The 18,804-nt window shown below is 38.4% G+C and overlaps 1 protein-coding gene across 3 annotated transcripts in view; it reads left to right on the forward strand.

Annotated features, from left to right (window-relative positions):
* GABBR2 (gamma-aminobutyric acid type B receptor subunit 2) overlaps positions 1-18,804 on the forward strand; it is a 477,610-nt gene that overhangs the window by 442,525 nt on the left and 16,281 nt on the right. For all 3 annotated transcript variants that reach the window (XM_048079587.2, XM_048079588.2, XM_048079589.2), the window contains 3 exons: positions 8,681-8,905; positions 15,832-16,014; positions 17,589-17,718. In XM_048079587.2, coding sequence (XP_047935544.1) covers positions 8,681-8,905; positions 15,832-16,014; positions 17,589-17,718 — 538 coding nt within the window. The remainder of the gene's footprint in view (positions 1-8,680; positions 8,906-15,831; positions 16,015-17,588; positions 17,719-18,804) is intronic.

The following is an 18,804-nucleotide window of genomic DNA, read 5'->3' on the forward strand; positions in this document are numbered from 1 at the left end:
AGTTTAAATTTGTTATATGGATTTTTTTACATATTATTTTAAAATCACCATACTATATCAAAACAAACACTACTGATAAATCCAAGCAAGCTGCATAAATCTGACTATCTTTGTTAAGTCTTACAATCTCATTGAAAAACTAATAGCATGTTGAATTATATGGCTTTTTTTTTTTTCAATTTATTGCCTGAGTTCAGGTATCAGCTATTTCATTAATTTGTTTAAGATATAAATTACAGCAATGGCTCTGTAATCGCTGAAGTTGTTCCATTTTCTCTTTTCCCATACAACCCCTTTATATCTTAAGTGGAGCTTTGCCAGAATTCCAATAAATATCAACAATTAAGTCCAGCAGTCCAGAGAGTTTCTAAATCAATTCCTAAAGCTACTGCCTGCAAACTACCAGGTATCTCTGATGACAACAGCTAGTCTTGACAGTGTGTTCAAGAGCTCTCTAACTGCTGCAATATACTGGGTTTCACTGTTTTGGCAAGACATGGATGCATTGTTCCATCTCTTTATAAATATAGGACAAAAATATTAATTAAGAATATCTTATCATGCATCATTACTATTGAATTTGTCAACTTCCAAGGAATGAATCAGTCAGGAATCTTTTTTTTCTCACACTTGTTAAAGAAATGTTAATTAATACTCTTAATGCTGTTAGCCATTCATCTTCTATTATGAATTTAACTTTGTATACACTTTTGTAGTGTATAAAAATACACTATTTCCATTTTAGAACCTTAATTCATAATCGCTAGGATGAATTTCCTCTTTTTAAGTTTTGATACATTCTGTCTATTCTTCTGCCAATTTTTTGCTTGTTTGTTCCAAATTCCACAACAACCAAAACATTTTTTAAGCTGAGGAAAGCTTTTTTACATTTATGAAGTTTAGGGCAGGCAGTTTACAGCACATACCCAAGCATCTTTCTGTTGCTGTTGTAAACATTCCCCTCACTTCCCCTGTTCCCCCTCTTTCTCAGCTACCCTTCCTTCACTTTGATAGTTAATAGAGCAATCTATTCATATTATTTTTCTAATGGTTCCACACATTTGGGAGTAGATTTGCAAGAAGTCATTAATATCATGTTTTAGAGTTTAGGCTGCAGTGTCCAGTTGCACAGTCAGCGCCTTGTGCTCCTGCACTGGGGGGATGGAGCATCTCACTGTCGCATCAGGTGCTTTAAACCCTCACTGTACATCTAGCCTATGAACACTGCAGCTGTGATTTGCAATCTGCACTGCTCATTTTTTCTGTTTTTACTCTTTTTTTTTTTTCTGTATTCACTCAGTATAGATTGGATATAAAGATATATTTATTTATTTATTTTCTCTATGAGGAAAATCAAGCAGTGGAGCAGGTTACACAGAGAGGCTGATCAGTCTCCACCCTTTACTATTTTTATCACCAGGCTGGATAATGTCATGGTCAGCCTGGTCTGGTCTCCTAGCTGAGCCTGCTTTTTGAGCAGAAAGTTGCACTTGATGACTTAAAGCCAGGTTGGATGGGGCTTTGGGCAACCTCGTCTGGTGGGTGACGTCCCTGCCCATGGCAGGGGTTGGAACTGGGTGGTCTTTAAGGTCCCTTCCAACCCAGACCATTCTGTGATTCTGTGATTCTATTTCCTGAAGTCCCTCCCAGTCTTACGGTTCTATATGAATAATTTGTATATTCTTAATTAATCTCCTCATCAAATTAATACATGTTCTGTGGAGAAAAAAAAATATATAAATGAATAGTCTCAAAACTGTGAAAATTCCTAATTATATCTCAAAACATCTGTAACTTTTAACACATTTGCTTGCATTCTTTATTAATTCTCTTCATGATCAAAAAGAGTACTCAGGAGAAGGGACTGCTTCCTCAGTTAAACTGCATGGTTCCAACTCATTTATGGCATGTTTAACATCAACACATCTGTCCCATCTTATAAGCATTAGAGAGGAAGGTAGTTAAGTTTTACGGTGGAGGAAGGTAGTTTATAGTGGTACCAGAGATTTTTATATATCTTTAATTAAACATTGACAGTATTTTAGTGTCCTAAACATAAGTTACCATATGGTTTCATAGGATAATTTTTCCCTACTGTGACCATAAAGAAATTTCAAATTTGTTTTTGAAATACTGCAGATATTGCATATTCCCTTATGTGTCTCTTTGCATCACTTTTATAGAACAGAAATAGATTTAAATTGTAACACACCCTTGTTTTTATCAGAGATGTTTGATCATTTAAAAGTGTGATTGTGGTGATCTTTTGCCAGAGACCATATAAAGCTATTCCAAATGGATATTTGCTAATAACTGTTACTATAATGTGTTTCATGACTAAGTAGAGTTTACATGGAGGAAAATCAAATAACACCAGAACAGAAAGAAGGCAGAAGATGTTATTAACCTGTTTATTTGAAAGGTTGGAACATAAAGTGAAAATTTTTATCTGGATGCATGTTAGCGTCCACAGCTTTGTGCAGCTGCTGTTCCACCTTGGTCTGTGCAGGACCCTACTAAATGACCTGCAGCTTGAGGGACTTTACCGTGACCTTTAAGGAAAAAGCTCTTCAGCTGAATAGTTGAATATCTCCTCTTGCAATTCAAAAAGTGTTTAGCTGTTGTCTTAATGCTCAGTAGAAATATTAAGCTTCCCTTTAGTACTTTCTATCTAGAGCAGCTCTGTGAAAATGAATTTGTAAAAAAAAAATAAAATAAATGCTGACTCCTACCTGATCAGGGGAGTGAATGGTGTTTTAAACTCAGATTGTGCTGTGTAGGTAGGAGACCTGTAAGGGTATAGTTTGTTGTTCAGTTTGCCAACTTGACTTGGTGTGCTGGCAAATAGGAAAAAAAGATAGATCACTCTTCTATAAATTTTCCTGAAAACTGCTCTGTATTCTTCATTGCCTGATTCTCCAGTAAAAAACTTAAAATGCTTTTTTTTCAGTTTTGAAAATTCTCATTGGAAAAATATGCAGCCATTTCACTGAAATGCTTATGTCTGTGATGATATAAATTGAATGAACATGAATCTGGAAACCCACAACTCCAACTTTACGATTACTTCAGACTGAGAGATGTTTGCAGGCCAGAGTCCAGAACTGCCTTTATTTCAAGGGGCAGCGGGAGGGGAAATCTCCCAGCACCCTAGCTGGATATAAAAATAGCTGTAAGATCTTTGAAGTAAAAGCTTGCTTTTATGTGGCACAGCAGAGCTATGATCCGCAACTGAGCTCAGTAAGTGCTACTACGATACAGTAATTAGCTGCAAAGCTGCAGACTAATCCAATATATTATCTTTCCAAAACCATAACCTCTAGTTATTGGCAAGCATGATTGTGATTTTCTCTGATTTTCTCTGTTATTTCTCTGCTTTTATCTGATATCCTTGCTATAATTTTCCTTCTTCATCTTCACCCTTGTTCAGAGTATAAGCAAACATGACTTTGAAATGAAACATATAGGCAAACTGGTTTATGGTAAGTACAGGGCAAGAAGGAAGACAGGAAGAGAAGTAATCTCCTGCCTGTCATCTGCCAGTCTATGTAGTCCAATAGCAAATTAGACTTTTGATTGTATTAATTTTGATTGTATTTTGATTGTATGCTGTGGATCAGTAAGCAATCATCAATGTGTTTAGCAGTAATTCTCTTGAACAAGATTTAACACGAACTAGCTAGTCAGGTTCTTAAAACAGTGCTAAATGTTTTCCCATACTTCAGCTACAAACACTTTTACTCTATTCCCTGCTATCACTATCTAGTTGGTAAAAGATAATTAAAAATTAAAGTTTGCCTGTTAAAATCTATGAACACAACTAGCATATTCTCCATAGTCCTGTTATTCCTTTAAGACTTCAGTATATGAAGTGACCGAAATTCCATCATTATTTACGGTGGTATAATTCCATTTTCTTCGGACACTGTTTTCCCCAAATTTATACAATAGTCCTCTCACTGCCTTTTTAGGTACACTGACAACACAGCCTAAAAACCACCATGTCGACTGCTGCAAAGGTAATGATCTCAATCAATGTGGTGCCAAATTGAAGCTGCATACCCACAAACAAACGAATCTTTCCTGTACGGCCCATACCTTCAGAAAAAGCTCAGAACAACATTTTATGACATTTTCTACATCAACAAGATGTGTATTTAGTAGACCAAAATGGGAAAAGGCATTTTTTAAAAGTTAATGACTCTAACAATGTAGTGAGCCTTTCTAGTTGCATTCTCAACTTATCTTTGGTTGAGATACCCAAAGGGACTTAAATTAGACAATTAGGCTCAATAGTAGACTATTGTGCTGCTTAACCTTTAGATAACTGCTTTCTATAGGAGAATCCATTGCCCTGAGTTGTTCAAACTCCTTCTGTGATGCACAGGATCCATCAGGAGCCTCAGGAAGGGATTTTTAACTGTCAGCCAGGAGCTGCCTAAGCTAGCTGGTATAAAACAGTGGGGACAGATGTGTCCTGTCCCTCTGTGAATCTTGCACATTAGCACTACTAACAGCTGCCTCCCTTCATCCCGGTGTGTTTACGCACGCCTTCTCTAAAGACAGTTTAATCAAAATCCTCAGCAGAGATTAGAGCTAACATCCCACGCAAGTGCCCAAGTAATTAAGACAGCCAGTCTCTCATTACATAAAATCTGACAACTCTGAAAAAAAAAAAAAAAAAAAAAGAAAAAAAAAGTTTGAGAGCTCCTTCTGAAAACAACCTCTAATCTGGGGTTAGGGAGCACATTTCAGCCAAAATTAAGAACTGTGCCGTGGTGTCCAAGCAATGCACTGATCATCACCAGCATCATTGTCTTGAGCGAAGATGGCTGATGCTGCGTTTTGTGTGGAGGCCAAGCTGGCAGATGTGCTCTGAGAAGCCTTACCAGCTTGAGCCCTCCAGGAGCAATAGGAGAAGAAACAGCTGCTTTGCTAATCCCAGCAGGCTTTAAATATCAAATAGTCCTTAAATTCCTCAGCAATCTCAAGACTTAGGTGCCCCCAAGCATAATGAGGAGGTTGATTTATATAGCTGGGGAAGATTAATGTTTAAAGTTTAGATACCAGGAACAGAGAGCAGCTGAACTGGGCTGCCGAGAGGCTGTGTTTTTAACTGGAGCTCATACATTTCATATTCAAAACTATATCGGAGAACTATAGAAATCTGGACCTTTCACTGACAATGTGCATCCCATTCCTTAACAAAGACATTTTAGGGAGTTTCAGGCTTTTTGAAGTCAAAAAAGTGAATCTTTCTGCAGATTGATTGAGCCTCACGAAGGGAGAACATGAGAAGGGCAAATGGAGGGAAAATGAAGTGTCATGTTCTCTCTGGAAGGCTCTGTCTCAGAGGAGGAATCTCATCAGCTCTGTGGAGCCCTTCAAACTCCTAACAGGCAAACAAGGAGCATCTTTGTGATCACCACTGTCCTGGCAGCAGGCTGTGGAAAAATCTCTGTTTTTATCCATGTATGAGTCTCAAAGATGAGCTGTGACTTTTAGAAAAGCACAGTTCTGTTCCTGAGGCAAATATTTTATCCAAAATGCCAATAAAAATTAAAAACAATGCTCTCAAATTTATAGTGCATCATTCAGAGGAAACCCACTTGCTGCAAGAGCCTCTTTCTTTCTTTAGTTATCAAGTAAATAAATATCTTCCTTTCAGCTGGAAGATACTTAAACATTTTCCATGCTGTTTTTAATTATAAATGAGAATGGGTCAAACCTTAACACCCACAACACTGTTCAAATGATCTTTTTCCATTATAATTGATATTTTAGATAGCTTTCTAACTGCCTTAGCTATAAATTCATGCCCATTATTTGTAATAAGTGCTGGCCTCATTTAAGTATGTTGGCTGTGTTCCCAGAATAATGCTTTTGGAAAAGAGTCTGTTCATACTGGAAGAAGTGGGGGGAGAGCAAGGGATGACCCACAACCCTAAAAATCTCATTAATGATTGTAGCAGAAAACAGAAATTCTGCCAAGTATACGCTGGCCCATAAACATTGTCACTATGGTTAGAGGCGTCTGGGTTAGAACTAAAATAGTTACTCAGGGTTTCATCCCTTTTAAACATATTATAGACACACACAGACCAATGTCCTTCCTATCCCTCAAAAAGCTCAGCCCAGCCCAGCCTGTTTGTCAATTCAGGCACTGACAAAGCATAAATCTGCAACACAGCTGAGCTGCACAGCAGCAAGAGTGCAGGGAATGCAGAATAGTCATCTGCTGATTTGGTGGAGTTTCTGGGAGGGATACGTTTGTATCCTGAGAAAAAGGCATTGCCAGTGTTGGTTCCCAGTGCAACCAGGTCAATACAGTTGACAATTTGCTTTTGTAAAACAAAAGCCTGTAGAGAAGTCTGTAGGTTTTCTGCTCCATTTGTGCACAGTGCCAGACTCAAAATTTGGAGAAATAGTGCCTACATCCTTCATTATTAGAAGCTTCACTTTGGTTACCTGATGGGATCTAGAAAATCCATTAGGGGATGAGCTGCTGCTCAAGGCTACCCAGGTCAATACACAGCTTCCCCGCCTAAGTCCTAACAAAAGGACTCTGAGACACCTCTATCCTCCAGGTGCCATCTATATTTACCTTGACCCCTCAAGAGCAGGTGTGGACTTTGGTCCTACAAGAGGAGATGGGTAAAACAAAAGAGGTAGTCCTATGGCAAGGAGCCAAGGACTTGGAGAATACCATATTCTGCAGGAGCATGAGGGGAGGGAAAGGTGGGAATGGTGCCAAAGAAGGTTTCAGTAAGGATTTCAAAGGCAACTGCTGCTGCTGTTGCTGCTGGAGGGCCACCTCTTTCTACAAGTGTTGACTCAGGTTGTGGCAGTGACAGTAGCAGTGGAAAGTGGATGAGCAAGAGGCTTGCCTGCCCTATAAAGGCAGTACTTCCAGCCTGCCACACTCTATAGGCTGAGACTAGACGCATAATCTGCCAGAGCATTTCAGCCAGGTCTTCTCAGGAATATGTGGCATGGTGACATGTGCTGTAGGCAAGAGAGTTAAATAAACTATCAGTAAACCTCAGTGATGGGAGGACAAGGGTGGCAGTTCAGCAGTAAGTCCAGGATTGAAGAGTCTGGGTAAGGAGGTAGGTGGCTGCAGCCTGCTACTTTCTGTGGGAGTGCAAAGCAGATGAGTCACAAACAGTTGGGTTTGTTACTGTTGTTAGCCGAGTTTAAAAAAAAAAAAAAAAGCATATTATGAAGGAAACGTGCAATTATTAATGTCTGGTCATTACCAGAGTTCAAACATGTAAGGGCAAAACTGAGTTTGCAAAGCAAACATAAATCTGTCAATTCCTAACTCTCCTGTGCTTGTCTTTCCAATCAGACAATGTTCTTCTAGTCCAGGTTATTTGCCTTTGAAATTTTAAAAGGTTGTTGTTTTTTTGTTTTTTTGTTTTTTTTTCCCCCACAGGTAAAAAGCAGATGTTAAGTTTTTACTAGGCAACTGTAATTAATCCCCAAGAGGCATCATCACAGACCTCTACTTTTCTGGATTACCACATGGGTTGCAGTTGTTTAAGATAAAAGATTATCCCTGTGAAATAGCAGTGGATAAATGTGGTGGTCTAGAAGTGTAGCAAAATCAGTGGGAGTGCATCTTTTTTACTTTTCCCTTCCTGTTTGTCTATGCACTGTTGTCAGAAAAAGCTAAATAATAGAGGCACCATGTCTTGGGTCTTGGTGATGGTTCCTCTCTCTGTCCTTCCCTTCCTTCTGACACCATCTGCTCTTTACTGTTCTTCCCAGGGCACCATACACATTTACTGGGCTTTGCATAGGCTGTAGGCTGGGCTACCTATTTACAATGCCTTGACTTCATTTATGACTTTCCTGTGTTGCCAGAATTTCCCTGAGAAACACAACTGAAAGAAAATAATCTTTTGCAGTCATTCATGTTGTAGAAAAATACAATTAACTTTCAAGAGATGGAGAAGATTTCCTTATACTAAAGACTTTACCCTGCTTATTTTCAAAGGCATATTGCAAATAAAAATGGGGCTAGAACTTTAAAATATGCCAAAGAAATAAGCAAATAAAAAATTGCCACCAGAATGCTTTATGCCAGAAATCTTCAGACAACTTCAATTGAAAGGCCATTACCAATCCCACTACAATAAAAGACATTATATTTTCAGTCTGAGCAACTACGGTGACACTTTATATATTGGATATTCGTCTGTTGTGGGACACATCTTGGCACTGCTGCTTATTAATGTAGGTGATATACAATGAATAACTGGATTGATAAGAGTATACTGAAAACAGCTGCTAACAATAGCTAAAAGAATAACATGTCTTAGATCTTTACTGGAATCCTTGAAAATAAACAGGAAGAACTATCTTCAAAAATAACAAAAAGTATAAAATGAAAATGTCCATAACATTTAGAGAAATTTGTTCCCATCACTACTACTACTACCACTACTTCCAAGTTTCACATTTTTCTTGTGAAAGCAGGAATCTGTCCTGCTGAGCAAAATAAATCAAAAAGGTAATTAGATATCATATAAAAGGTAGGTGTATATCTCTGTACTGTAATATTGCCTATATTTATCAAGTTAGAAAACATATCAGTTAAATTATTTTTTTTTCCTGGATGTTAACCAATTCTTCTTATAATTGTCATCTTTTTTTTTTTCCTCTACCATTTCAGTTATTCGGCTGTTTCTTAGCCTGGGAGACACGAAATGTCAGCATTCCTGCTTTGAACGATAGCAAATACATCGGAATGAGTGTATACAACGTGGGCATAATGTGCATAATTGGTGCTGCTGTTTCATTCCTTACTCGGGACCAACCCAACGTGCAGTTCTGTATCGTTGCTTTAGTCATAATATTCTGCAGCACCATTACTCTCTGCCTTGTGTTTGTACCTAAGGTAGGTGAATTTGTTTAGCATGGGTCTGGATTTTTTTTTCTTCTGTTTTATAATTGTGATTTAATATGTAAAAGTTCGTTACCTTTTCCAGCACACAGGATGTGTGAATTCTAAGCCAAGCCTGTCTATAATCTCTTATCTCTGTATTCTGAGATGAAGAACAAAGCTTCGTGAGATTTTAGAGAAAGTGGAAAATAAAAAGTTACAGCAATATGAAGACATGCATTTCAAATGGCTACACCTTTCCTGAATGTGTGACTGGGAAAACAAAGGTTGCTTTCTGTAGTTTCAGTGGAATAGAAACTTTTTGGAGAGGTTGCTTTGTGGAGATTCAGGAGGGACAGGTCCAGTTGTCTATTCTGCCACATGTTTCTTATGTGCCCTAAGCAAGTTAATCTGGACATTTTCTTCAATTCTTACAAAACAGTAAGACCTTTGGAGTTAATGGCATGTTGTAAGGTTAACTATGCTGAAACCTCTAAGGGTATACAAGTATGGTAGTAAAATATGATTTATCAGCACTTCAGAAAAACAAACAAACTAACAAAAAAAACAACTGTACATACATTCCAGATGCCAACACTAAAGATATTTTTAATAACCAATATTTTAGAGGACTAAGTGAGGCATGAACTTTAAGGCATATATTCTCATCTCTTTTTGCTCCTTTTGGCTCCGAGGATATGTGTATTACGTGTTGTTAGAAGAACTAAGATACCCACAGAGTACTGGAACTTGGTCATTTTACTTCAGAATTAAGCTTTAGACACAAGTATAAGAGACCTTGAATGAAGAGAAAGCTGATTTCTGCATAAGATTGCCTTAGCTAAAACAAAAGTTCTTGAGAATGCATGTGATATTTTGTGGAAAAATATATAATTGTGGTCATTTTAAACGACTTGCATAAACCTAGCATATCACCCCAAATCAGATGTATATGCAGTTGGACGTCTGGAACATTTGCAAGGCAAGATGCACAATGCAGGTCCATTTACCTCTAGAATCTCAGTTTTTAAGCTTTTCAGTTGAGTAGTGATAAAATATTTGTGAATGAATTGAGCAAATTATAGTGAGCACGTGTTGGTGTTAACTGGCATCCCTAGTGATGGTTCTAGGAGGGAGAATTTATCTCAATGTGTTCCCTCTGAGAGAAATAAGGGACACAGACAAGCAACAGAAGCTGACTTCCGATATGCAGCAAAGCAGAGCAATTCATTCTCTAGGACTGTTTTTACAACCCGGATGTTTTTATAAGTTTTGCAATTCACTTCTTAAAAATTAAAAGCTGCACAGACATAAATAGTCATATTCTTCTTCTGGATCCTAAGGAAAAATCACAACTTCTAAAATCTTTCTAAAAAAAATCTTTCTAAAATCTTTTCTAAAAAACTTTCTAAAAATCACAACTTCTTCCTAAATTAAGGAAAATTCACAAACACAGCAAGAATGGTATATAAAATACTGCAAGATTTAAATGTGTGAGCTGTATGAAAATGCATATTAAAGCTCTGCTGCCAAAAATACATCCATAGAATTTCAGAAGTCTCTTCAAAGAGAAAATATTATTAATGCTGTGACATGCTCTTCTGACCCTTTGCTTTCATGCTCCTTTGCCCATCCTTCTATTCTGCTGCTGCAGGCTCTGAAATGACTTTTCTGTTTCCTCTTTTAACCCCTTCATCTGCTCTTCTTTTAACCCGCAACTACCCTGCCTTCATTTTTCCTCTCAGTTCTCTCTACTCAAAATGCAAACATGAACCCTAGCCTCCTAGCAAAAAGTACTTTATCCCACTCCATGTATTCTCAGGTTTCCAAATGCTTAGCTATTTTGCATCATAAATGGTCGTTGGGTAAGGTACATAAAAAAAGGTCAAAGTAGGAGCCGGAATGCAGCACCTCCCATGTCCATATGAGTACTTCCACAGCTGGACAGTTTTTCTTCTCACAAGTATATATTTTGCCCTACATTTCTTCTTGCTGTGCTTTGCCACAGTTGCAGCAGGACAGCTGGCAAGCACTCTCTCCTGCAACCTTCTCCAGCTTAGATTTCATGATTGCCTGCCTGGACCCCACGGAATATTAGATCCAGGAACAACCAGGTGGTACATGTAGGTAAGACTTCAGTGTGAGACAGGCACCAAATCTCTCCCCTAACTGTAATCAATCGTAATTATAATTAATAGTTGTAATCAATTAGTACGGTTTTGGTGACATAGGAAGATTGTTGATTAAATTCTAAAGCCTGTGGCTCATCAAGAACAGGAGAAGATACTGAAGACTTGGAAGCTTGCACTTTTTTATTTAAATAACCATGGTCAGACAAATGCAAACAATAAACTATGCTTTTGGGCCACGTGAGTACTTCTGTTTCTCTCCAATACAAAGTAAAACACATTCTTTTTAACTAATCCTCAGCTGTCTCTAGGTCCTACAGTGATAGAATTCTTTTTTTTTTTTTTCTCCACAATCTCTTTATGGATCTGAACAGGCAACTATTCAATTATGTAGGCAAACTAGAGAAAGAAACATGACATTTTTCCATTACTACCTGTCAGTTCTATTAGTCCTATTTACGTATACTGTGGCAATTACAGTACTGCTCCAGTTAAAGGCCCACCTCTTCCTCTGCCATTTTGTTAAGCACCAGGTACCTAAGAAAAACGTGAGGAAAATCTCATAGTAGAATTAGATCAGGGAAAAATTGTTCATTCCTCTCTCCATTTAAAGGTGTCCTTAAATACAAATGTTGATATCCATTTATACTGCACCCTACTTACAATAACCATGGATGTTCTTGTTATCAAATAAAAAAAAATAATAATAATTCAATCATTTTTAAAAATACTATATATTTCTGGGTACAATAATATCTTGTAGAAACAATCTGTAAAATTCCAGAAAATATTATGTATATTTTTCCTATTGGAAATTAACTATTATGCCTAATTATCTTTTTAATGGAGAAGAGGGATGTAATATTTTTCAACACAACTACACAACCCCAACACAACACAACCACAAGCTTCTTTAAGAGAAGCAATCCTAAAACGTATTTTCTCTTCATGAAGTAATTTTCCCATGTTTATCCATATCTATTAAACTTCCTTGTCCTCATATTTTTTCTGCTCCATCCTTTTTGAAATAGAACATTATGTTCACTTGTAGTCATCCACTGAGTGCATACCATCCTCCACTGCAATGGCATAACATGTTAATTCACATCCAGTTTCCAGTAGAGCAGCAAGGCAAAATCAGTTCCAGGGATCAGGAATAAAACACTATTTTTGTGTATTGATAACATTTTTTGTCTATTTGGTATTAACTCTTTGTAGATATCAAGCTTTGACTCTTTGTAGAAATTGGAACCACATAGATGCAAGGCAAAAAAAAACCTCACAAGTTCCACTGATTTTCTGGTCAGAAAAAAACAAATGCTCATCTAACTTCATGCCTTGTACACTGTGAAACAATATCACCCACGGACTTCTCCATCAAATCTACATTATGTGAATGAATTCATTACAGCATACATCCTTGTGGCAAAACATCCCTTCTTTAGCTATAAACTCCAAAATAAAGCTGAGTCAACTAATGGAAAGTTATACTTCTGTCTTACATTCAGTTTGAACTTAGACCACATCAAATTGCAGAGCTTTTATCTTGTAACACTCTTTTGCCTAATAATTTAAGAAGCCTTGTAATTACTGTTCTTCACCTTTAACTTCAATTTAATAGAGTTTTTGGGCTGGGAGTTAGATACACCAGTCATTATAACCAGCCTAATTAGAATCATAGAACTGGGGGAAGGGAGAGACTGGGAGCTCTAGGAAAATTCAGACAGAGCAAGTTGCTCAAGGCCTTGACCAGTTGGGTCTTGAATAACTCCAGAGAAGGATACTCCCCAACCTCTCTGAGCACCTATTCCATTGTTTGACCACCCTCACAGTAAAGTTTCTTCTGATGTTTAAGTGAAATAACCTGTTTTTCAGTTAGTGGTTTCTGTCCTTTCATTTACTCTTTGTTATTGTGCGTTACACACATTAATAAAATCTCCCTTGAGCCTTGCCATCTCAAGGCTAAACAACCCTCTGCTTGTATCATAGAGACTCCAATCCCTTCAGCATCTTTGTGGCTCTTCACTGGGCTTTATTCACCATGCCTGTACCCCTCTTGTACTGGGGAGCCCAGATTTGGACGCTGTGCTGTAGGTGTGCTCTCACCAGAGTACAGAGAAAGGATCACCTCCATTGTCCCAGGGTATTGCCGGCCACCTTTGCCACAAGAGCACACTGGTGGCTCATGTTCCACTTGGTGTCCACCATAATCCTCAGAGCCTTTTTTGCAAAGCTGCTTTCCAGCTGGTGTGCCCCCAGGCTTCAGGAATAGGAGTGGAGTTTCTTCCTCTCCAGGTGTAGGACTTAGCATTTCCCTGTGCTCAGTTTCAGGAGATCCCTGTCAGCCCTGTTCTCCAGCCTCTTGACGTACCACCGAATGACAGTGTAACCATATGCGGTATCTACTATTCCTTTGCTGATCATCTGCAAACTTGCCAAGGGTGTGCTCTGTCCCATCATCTAGGTCATTAATAATGTGTTATGTGGTAGGCATCCTAGTATGAACCCTGGGGTACAGCAATAGTGACTGGCTTTCACGATCCTTTGAGCCTGGAAGGTTAACAAATTTTCAGTGCACCTCACAGTCCACATACCTAGTCCCTACTTCAACAGTTTGTCTGTGAGGATGTTATGGGAGATGGTTTGGAAACCCTTGCATACGTCAAGAAACATATCTCTCTCCCCTTATCTACCAGCCCTGTCATCTCACTTAAGAAAGCTATCAGATTGATCAGGCAGGATTTCCCCTTCATAAATCAGATGACTGCTTCCAATCACATTTTTGTTCTTAATATGTTTGGAAAAGGATCCCAGGGCGATGCGCTACACCACCTTCCATAGACTGAGGTAAAGGTGACTGGCCAGTAGTTCCCCAAATCTTCCTTCTCAACTTTCTTGAACACAGGTGGGATATTTCCTTTCTCCCAGTGCTCAGGAACCTCTCCTGGTCAGCATCACCTTCCAAAGATAATTGAGAGTGGCCTCATGGCAACATCAGCACTGTCAGTCCTTGAGAATGCACCTTGTCAGGCTGCATGAATTTATGTTCAGTTAGCTGGGGGATCTCAGGTGTTTGGGATTCCTGAAAGCAAGTATTATCAGTAAAGGCTGAGGTGAAGCAGGTACTGAGTACCTGAGCCTTCTCCATGTCCTTTATCACCTAAAGAAATGCAATTTATTGTCTTCAAACACAGTTCACCATCCCAATCTGCAGGTTTGTCTGTAAATCCATGTCAGGGAAGAAGTACTTTGGTGCCTGGTCAGTCATAGAATCACAGAATCATCTAGGTTGGAAGAGACCTCCAGGATCACCGAGTCCAACCTCTGACCTAACACTAACAAGTCCTCCGCTAAACCATATCACTAAGCTGTAAATCTAAATGTCTTTTAAAGACCTCCAGGGATGGCGACTGAACCACTTCACCGGGCAGCCTATTCCAGTGCCTAACAACCCTTTCAGTAAAGAAGTTCTTCCTAACATCCAACCTAAACCTCCCCTGGCGCAACTTTAGCCCATTCCCCCTCATCCTGTCACCAGGCACGTGGGAGAATAGACCAACCCCTACCTCGCTACAGCCTCCTTTAAGGTACCTATAGAGTGCAATAAGGTCGCTCCTGAGCCTCCTCTTTTCCAGACTGAACAACCCCAGCTCCCTCAGCCACTCCTCGTAAGACTTGTTCTCCAGACCCCTCACCAGCTTCGCTGCCCTTCTCTGGACTTGCTCAAGCACCTCGATGTCCTTCTTGTAGCGAGGGGCCCAAAACGTCATGTCTCTCTCTGTCAGAAGCTAGGTCTTTACCTCGTGCCACCACAGCTGCAGAACAGCCACGCTTAGAGAAGGTCAAGGTGAACCAATTACAAAATACAGCTATACCACAAAGTCTGACGGCACTGTGCTTACAAAATAACTCCCACCTTCTGTCTTTTCAAGCGACTCAACAGCTTCGGATTTATGATACCATAACTATGTTCTCAGGACAGGGAGCTCCTTCAGCTGCGTCAGTATACAAATATATATGTATGACGCTTGACAAGTAATCGCAAATTCTATGCTCTCCAGAGTACTCCAAGAATCTCTCTCCCCCTTGCCAAACAGCTAGTAGCTTTTTCTCCTCATGTCAAGGCGATATTTTCACATTGTCACTGAGTGTTAAATCTTAAACATATTTAATTTAAACAAATATAAGAAAGTTTAACCTTTTTTTTTTTTTTTTTTTTAAGTGGCTTAACATATTTGAACAGATTTGTTTTATTTTGGGTCCCTAAAACCTAATTAAGTTTCTGTTATCTCCAGAGTGCAACCTCCCAAGGGTTCTTTCTGTTAATACTCCTACTTCATGCCTTTCTCTGCTTGAGTGTTACTTGTAACAGTAGGAAAGAAGAAATTTCATGTGACATTGTGTTTGGGGAGTGAAGGGCTTGGTGGGTTGCGTTGGTTTTTTTTTCCTTAAAGAAAGAATATATCCTTTGAAAGTATAAAGATGTCGATGAAAGAGAAATAGATGTTTGATGAAATATTAAAATATATCTTTAATGTAATTAAAATCCAATTTAATATATTTTAAATGGGTTTTTCCTAATTTTTGGAACAGTTCCTTTTGCAAAAACATTTTGATCCAAACTATTCTGTAAAGTTATTCAGAAATTGCCTTAAGTACTACATATGGCAAGCAAAGCTCACTTTCCAGAATTTTGTACTTGAAAGTCAGAAAGGAACTGTTGGTTTACCTTTGAATATTTAGGGATACAAAAGGAAGAACTGCAAAAATAAAACCATCTACAGGATTTCTTAAAGCTTTTAAACCTTTCAGCTCATCACACTGAGAACAAATCCAGATGCAGCCACACAGAACAGAAGATTTCAGTTTACTCAAAACCAAAAGAAAGAAGACTCAAAAACATCAACATCAGTCACCAGCGTCAATCAGGCCAGCACATCTCGGCTAGAAGGATTGCAGTCAGAGAACCACCGCTTGAGAATGAAAATTACAGAGGTATTGTTTATTTTATCCGTACTGCCTAAGCAATTTATTTTCAATTGTGTATGCAATTCTGAAGTCTGCTTAAATGTTGACTACTTTTTAGAGGAAAAAATTGGTGTAGGCCCTTAGCAAAATATTGAAATAATAGGAAACAGATGATTTATATGAATAGCTAATTAATACAGTGAATACTTAGCAGATGTGATGAATTTAGATTGTGCCTTAGCAAATTAAAGTGAAACTTCCTCTATTCCTTTGTATCAGGCAAATCACCCTGCTGCTTCACATGGCCATGCTGAGCACCATACAGCAATAGCTGTAGAAGGGCAACTTTTCCATGCAAGTGTAACAGAGACCTGCAACCCCAAGGGCAGTTAAGAGCTGTCTTTGTTTCTGTTTGTGGTTGAGTTCAGAGACTGCTGTTGCTGTTATTTCTTGACCTCTCTGAGAATTCACTCAAAAATTTGCTAGACAGGTCTTCCATCTGCCTATGAAACAGTATTACATATTTCGTAAAGTAGAAAGGACCTTTATGATTGTGTAAGCTGACCTTTTGCAGAACAAAGGCCATGAAGTTTTTTTAGTCTGTACTGAGGAGGACTAAGCACATAAAATACATGAATCCTATCTGAGCTATAACATGGGTATTTTCCATTATGTCCATCCTTGCTCAGGAGACAGGCTTCAAACAATGGCCAATCAACTCTGAAGACTGCCCATTTTGTGAGACAAAATATCCATAATCTTATAAAAATTATTATTTTCTTGCCTATATTGTGAACTATTGTTATACCTTGAAGAAGGGTATTTTATTTAAACCATTACTTCTTTGTCTAGATCTTAAGTAATGACAATTGCCTAGGTAACAGAAAGGTGTTTACTCAGACAACCAATGACTTCAAAAGCAAAAGTTATCCCTGCCTTTTTAAAGAAATGTAGTTCTTCAGCTTGGCCAGGTACCTTTTGTGTGACAGCCTTGCAATTTTTGATAAAGGCTCTGCTGGCTATTCACTATTTTCGTTTCTATATCCTGATGTATATTTCCTATGAAGCCTCCTAACTCACAAGATCTCAGTCTGTGCCTTGCAAGGCTCATGACAATGACACAGGTAAGGCTGGTCAGGGCAGTTGTGCTGTGTTAGTGCACACAGGGCCCTGATACGATTTTTAGACTTTGCTTCAACAAATTAAATTAAATACCCAGACCCTGTGGGTTCAAAAAGGTAGTTTCAGGACACTTGAAGCATATTGGTCTGCATAAATAATAATTAGTTGAAAGGTTTTCAGACCGGGCATTCTTATGCCCATTTCTTTCTTATTCGGCAGTGCATCTGGAATTATTTAACCCTTAAATACTGAAGCTTATTCTTCTATATACTATATCACAGTCGAATGCTATTTGCTATCTGTAGCATGATTTTTAGTGTCATTGTAGTAGTGCCATAAGAACACTGTATTTGGTGCTGTGTGGCCATTGCATGACCACCTGCCTCCTGGTCTCATTATAGATAGCTATGCAGTTACTGCAGATACCTGAAGCAATGATCCTTGAACTTTTAGCAATTCATGCCCTTTCTGTTTTGCAGCTGGACAAAGACCTAGAAGAGGTCACAATGCAGCTTCAGGACACTCCTGAGAAAACAACATACATTAAGCAGAACCACTATCAGGATCTTAATGACATTCTCAGTATACGGAACTTCACAGACAGCAAAGGTGAGAGTTAGTGAAATCTATAAGCAGTGTAACCCACCAAGGTTTTGAACACCAGAATACAAGTCCTATTGGTCTAGTTCCAGAGCACTCAGATCTTGGTAAGATAGAGCTTTACATGTTTTGGTTACGTTACGGAAAGCATGTCAAGTCGCATCATAAGCTTATACAGTACCCACTAAGTAGTTATTTCTCTGTATATCTCTTCTTTTACTGTATGCCTTACGTGTGTAATAGACATGGTAAAGTAGGAAACTTTTAAAAACTAATTTGTGTTCAGAAGCCAAGTTTTCTGTACTGTATGGAGGGAGAGAAGTCATAGAATGCTTCAGTTGTGAGAGTTAATTGTGCCAGTCTTCAACAGTAGGAAGCCCAGTTTCATATGTGCTGTTCTGAATAGAATACTTAAATCCTGCTTTTGGACACTGGTATCAAGCACATACAAGAGAAACATGTAAATATTTCAGTGCTGATTTGGACTCTGAATGTAGAATTGAAGGCACTTATATATGAAAATTCTTCCCTAGGAACGGATAGAAAGGGATTTCATGACTACTGTAATATTCCTAAGTTGTTCCTACAATGTTTCTTGCACAGCTCGCCAAAGAAATATATGCAAAAGAATTTCACTTTTGGGAAGCAATATTGCATAGTGCAATAAAGTGGAAGCCAGGACACCCAGCTTACATTTCTGACTCTAGAATAGATCTACTTTGTGAATTTTGGTCAGTGACTTCATACAGCTGAATATTATTACCTTAAGTAAAAACTAAAAAAAAACTAATTGCCATGTATTGGGAAGTTGTAGAGGTGCATGTTTGTTGCAATGCTAGGCTCAGGTTTCCTATTGCTGTGTGTGGCAGAGTAAAAAATGTAATTGTTGAAGAATTATTTTAAAATAATAGCAATTGTTCATATATGCTTTTGAAGCATATTGTAATAATTGTAATCTTGGTTGGATAAGGTTACTTTCTCATGGGGTTCTTTGTTTTAGCCTGGGTAAACACTTGGTTGTGTAACTTTTGGCCAAAAAAAAAAAAAAAAGGAAGAGCTCCATAGCGTTCCCAGTGTCCTTTTTAAAATTAAAAA

This window comes from Anser cygnoides, chromosome 2 (genome assembly GCF_040182565.1).
Source record: "Anser cygnoides isolate HZ-2024a breed goose chromosome 2, Taihu_goose_T2T_genome, whole genome shotgun sequence".
Taxonomy (NCBI): Eukaryota; Metazoa; Chordata; class Aves; order Anseriformes; family Anatidae; genus Anser; species Anser cygnoides.